The sequence below is a fragment of the Buceros rhinoceros genome, unplaced genomic scaffold, assembly GCF_000710305.1.
Source record: "Buceros rhinoceros silvestris isolate BGI_N320 unplaced genomic scaffold, ASM71030v1 scaffold6709, whole genome shotgun sequence".
Classification (NCBI taxonomy): Eukaryota; Metazoa; Chordata; class Aves; order Bucerotiformes; family Bucerotidae; genus Buceros; species Buceros rhinoceros.
Genome location: NW_010429751.1, coordinates 107,510 through 112,781, shown reverse-complemented (window position 1 = coordinate 112,781; position 5,272 = coordinate 107,510). Strand labels below are relative to the sequence as shown.

Below are 5,272 nucleotides of genomic sequence, written 5' to 3'. Positions count from 1 at the left end.
TGAAGGGCCTTCCCCCATTCAAAAAGCAGTATGTACAAAAAAAAAAAAAAAAAAAAAAAAAAAAGGGCTTTTCCAACACACTGAAGGGCCTTGCCCCATAGTCCTTCTTCTCTAAAATTTAGTGGTAAAAGAAAACATTTCACATTTTATTTCCTGCCAATCATGACTGCTTTGAAAAGTCGTAATAGAAACAGTTCCATTCTGATGAGTGTCAGCATCTTATCTGCACACTTTTTTAGTGGACACCAAAAAATTTTATACATCTATAGTAAAGTCCATGGAAGCTTTAAGGTTCAAGACTACATGTTGTAGGCCACATAGATGGGATCTAGCTGGTCTGCCAAAAATCCATCTCGTAGGTGCATACGTTGTTTCTCTCCACGGGAGTTGATAGGAATTACACCAATGTCCACAACCACCACCACCCCTACAATCAGATAGTGTTCCTCCAGGACCACATTGGTGACCAACGGAACCAGGTCCAAAGCTTCTTGCTCTGATCCATCCAGCTCAACTACAACGACCAATAAATTTGTCCAGGTAAAGACCGCACTGGAACGAGAGAAAAAATAATATTAGTGGTGGGGTTGTTTTACCTGCTTCATTTTTTACCCTTTTCATTCTACCTTGGTTACCTTTGTTTCAGCTCCAAGGGTTCCTTCTCTGTGGTCACCACAAAGTGTATGCAGCAAGAGAGAACATGTTTGCAGGCAGGGGTAGAAGAACAGCCTCACTAGTTCTCCCTTTCATAGTGCTGGCAATACTAAGTATTGGCTTAAACTTTACAGAAACTTAAGTCTAATGCCTGCCTTTCATGCAAGGAGGTAGTAAAGACAAGGCTTCAGTCCCTCTGAAGCCAGAGAACTATCCCAGCACTGCTCTCTTCATGAAGGCATGCATGAGTGATGTGTGTGTGGAAGGGTCCTCTCTGAGGTCTTTTGAAGAGCAACCCAGAAGAGCAAAGGAGGTTGCTCAAAAGAGGAGGCACCAAAGGAGCAGTAGGAACATATTCTGAGCTAAAAGATCTTTGGGATAAACGCTGCCTAGTGAGGCAGTACCAAGCCCTGGGAACGTCTGCATGGCATACTGCAGGCTGCTCAGAGGTCCCTGAGAGGCTGTGGAAGGGGCTTCCTCACTCGCATGGCGCTAGGCGAACATGGCTACGTGCCTTCTGGCCTGCGCTGGCTGCTGTCCAGGCAGGTCAGAGCTCAGCACAGAAGAGCTGCGATTCTTACGGATCACTTGGTTCATACAGAAATAAGCAGTGTCTCCATCTGTTTTACTTCGGCTGTGTTTTATTTCTGTTGGTTTTAAGGGGACAGAATTTTTTACATTCCTTATTAACAGGTGAGATGGTCAAGGGAACACCATTATCACCAGTATCTCCTCTTTACTTTTGGTTAAGGCCTTGAGCTGAAGCAGGTAAATTTTGTTTTCTTCTACCGGGCATCTCTTCTAAGGATAATGTATTATTTATCATTCCAAACATGAAGGCTGGGAGGGTATGAAAGTCTGGTGTATGCTTCCCTCCATCCTTCTCCCCACGTCTCAAATGTCTCCAAAGCTTCTGAAGTCCCACAGGAGGTCAGCAGGACTGAGGCTCCACAAAGAGCAATCTCATTCTTCCTTGCAGTTGTTTAAGACGCAGATGATGATTCTTTCTTCCTCTCACTTATTCCATAGCATAAATAATAATATTCTACACATATAACTCATACATCACCTTCTGTACTTTACTCTCCTTTACCTTCTAAAATCAGGGGATAATTTCCCAGAACTATCTCGAGCATAAGCATCTGAAAGTTAGAATCTATTATGTATATAAGCCAGTTTCAAAAAGCTACTAACTGTAAGGTCAACGCTCGACTGAAAGAGAAGTGCACTGTTTAGTACTAAGACACTAAGTACTAACTGTACTAAGGTAATTCTGAAAATCCCTGTACTCCGGAAACATATTTCACTTTGCCCAAAGTTAGCTATGAAAATGTGCTCTATGTTGAAGCTTAAAAAAATGGATTTAGGCAAAAAGTACTTACTATTAAAAAAAAATCATTTTCAGGTCCTGCCAACGTACTATTTGATTTAATTCTTATGTGCTTATTGATCTGGAAAACTAACAGGCAGCCAAAGCAAGACCGTGTAGGTTCCTTTTGACTTAGTATGCTATGAAATGAATTTTAATTTGTAATTATGTTTTCACACTCATTCTCGTAAGTTTTGATTGAGGCTGAATGTTAACAAAGTTAAGTATCAGTCTGCATAGGTGACCATCTCCAGAGAGGTCCTAGAACTTTTATGGATTCTTGTACAAACATCTAAATTAGTATTATATATATTTTAACCAAAAAGCCTGGAGAGTTTTTATTAAAATGTAAGCTAGCGCTTGAAACCATGTCGTGAACCTACTGTTAGCTTGTTACTTGCGAAAGCAGTTGATGGGAAGATTCAGGAGCCATGGTTTCTCCTAAACCATGGCTTACGAGAAATTAAGTTTGTCTGAGCTCAGAAGACTGATTCCCAAAACTTTCATGAAGCTTCTATTAAGTCCTAAAGCCACTGACGATCCTAAGAGGGTTTCAATTTAATTTAACACTCATTTCATATGCGATGTTTCTAACTCACTGGTGACCACCGTAAGTAGAAGGAAATACTGCCCTTTATGTTATCACCACTTGCGCTGAAGATGTACTGGCCAGCATGTACCAGTTGTACATTAACCTTCTAGCCATGATGAAGAAAAAAACCCCAACAGAACAAACTATGGACCCAAGAAGGCTGCACTTCCTCAAGAAATTACGGAGTCACACCCAACAGATGCAACACAGCCTGAACTGAGAATGGCCCCTCCTGCTGCTTCCATCCCACCAAATGCTTCAGGAAAAGAAAGGAAGTTGTTGGAACACTGCATAGAAAGAGGACTGTAATGGTTTCCTTCCCCAGGTATCCTGCGTAGCTTTACCTATTTGTCATTACACGAACGAGAGAGAGAGAAAAGCCCTTCTTAGCGGATTCCAGGAAGCTATGTTCTGTTCCTATTTCAAAGGCTTTAAGTTTAAATGAGTCAACAAAGTGCTTTAATTAAAACACACACACACATACACTATTTCTCAAGATATTTTGCAGGATTAAAAACACTTTCAAAAATGCCTGGTGTAGTCACACATCACAATAAAAAGAGACTGCCACTCTTTCGCTGCTTATGTACTGAGACACAGGAGGTCTAGAGTCAGAGTTTGTTGATTTTTTGCTAAAATTGCTTGAGACAAGAATAATGTTAAATGACCTTTTAAATCTGATCCTCAATGACAGAAGCCGCACAGCAGGATCACATGTCAGGCAACAAGTCACCGCTTTCCTCAGTAGTGTTAAACGTTACAAAATGAGCGTGTGTTTCTTGGAAGCTGAGGCTATTTTTACAATCTATCTACTGGAAACATCCAGTGCCTTTTGTTTGTGATAGGTTTTCATGCAGTCAAATCCTTACCACATCATTGTAACGGAAACACCAGCGCTCAGGCTCCCATCTCAAGAGAGGCATATACAAAGAATATATAAAAGAAAGATTTAACTGGCTATTATTTTGTCAAGGGTTGTTTCACAAAGACAAGGGGAGTATCTCTACGAGAAGCTGAAAGAGAAGTTAAGTGAGAAAGGTCAAGGACAGTCAGGACTAGGACTATGAGTTAAAACTCCATGACAGTGGCTTGAGAGAGCTATTAGGCACAGCACTGGTTAGGAAGAGCTTGGGAACTGGGAGCAAACCAGGTGTTGTCGTTCTGAACCACCGAGTGTCCATTTTCTGTGAGGACCACATCAGAGAAACATCTAACTCATCAGAAATTTCTTTGAGGAAAAAACAACCTTGAAGACAGTCAGTTTTGGTCTTTGGGCAATGGGTAGCAAATAGTACAGCATGTTTTCTGAAATCTCGCTCACGTGCCCTGTACGCTTATCACCCGGCTGCTGGGAAGTGTTAAGGCACTGAGAATTATTTGCATGTATTTTCTACCTTCTTGCAGATATTCAGTGGCCTTTTTCTTCAGTGCTCTCAGCTTACCCCAACTCTTTTTTAGTTGCCACCATCCCACTCAGGATTTCAGTCATCATGGAAGGAAAAAGATCCTCAAAGTGCTCTCAGAGGTCTTGAAAAAAGGAACATCGTTTAAGCATTTTTGGCTACTGAAACCCACGATGACCTTTCCTGCAGTGTGATATGGCTACTTCATTCACTGCCCACGAGCTCACACTTTTGAGGACATACAAATACCTGACAAACATACTGCTGATCGATTTATGAATCTGTGGCCATCTTATAGTAGAGTTGTCCCTAAATTGCTTGATCTGAAAACCTTCTATTCACTACTGATATTGATCTGACACATTTTCAAGGAGAATTTCACAGCATCCTTGGAAGTGTTCACACTGGTCTATATGAGGACACAGAATCTGCTACCCTGTGTAATGGCTTGCTGGCACAAGACCATATCAGTGATGATGCCGGAGGGAGAAGGCAATAAAGCAAAGCCTCAGATACAGTCAGCCAAGCAATCAACTTTTAATTTTAATAATTTAATTTTTTTAATTTTAATGGGTATTTCAGAAAAAAACAATGTGCTTTGACCACAGAAACCAGTCGAGTTGCTGTGCTTCATTATTAGGTTTTCTGCTCCAGGCCACACCTTTGCAGCCAGGATTGAAAAGGAAAATGGGAGAGTCATGTTTTATACTCGCTGAATTGCTCTCGCTGTTGCGACAGGTTCGTTTTGGTTGAAAGGGGAATAGCTGAGCTGAGGTTGTAACAAAACAATACAAACACCTAACAGTCTTCTGATGCAAGAAAATGAAAACCAATTTGTTCTCATGCTGGCCTCAAGAAATGACTACCTGCTGCCTGCATTTGATGATGTGATACATTGATTAAGACAACACCATTATTAACTCACTGATTTACTGCTTCAGTTGCCATTGTGACCTTGATCTGATCACTGCTTGATTTATTAATAACCAATTAAAAAATAACCGTGTTCAACAATAAAGTTTATTAGTGTATTCATTTTTTTGAAATGTTTTCTTGATTACTCCTTCTAATAGCAACACTCCTAAAGCTTGAATTCACACCAGTTTGCTTTTCCTGGTTAGAATATAAATCTCAAACTCCATGAAACAACTACTGATCTACCTGACAGCTGCTTGGCTTTCTCGAATTAAAGTGTAGCTCTATACTTGTACTTAAAACCACAGAAAAAAGAAACATATTGAATGACCTCAGCAG

General features: G+C 40.6%; 1 protein-coding gene across 1 annotated transcript in view; it reads right to left on the bottom strand.

Moving 5' to 3' along the window:
- Positions 1-239: 239 nt before the first annotated feature.
- DIP2C (DIP2 disco-interacting protein 2 homolog C (Drosophila)) overlaps positions 240-5,272 on the bottom strand; it is a gene marked incomplete at its 5' end in the record, with an annotated part of 112,069 nt that continues 107,036 nt past the window's right edge. Inside the window, one exon of the mRNA XM_010142772.1 lies at positions 240-552. Coding sequence (XP_010141074.1) covers positions 300-552 — 253 coding nt within the window. The remainder of the gene's footprint in view (positions 553-5,272) is intronic.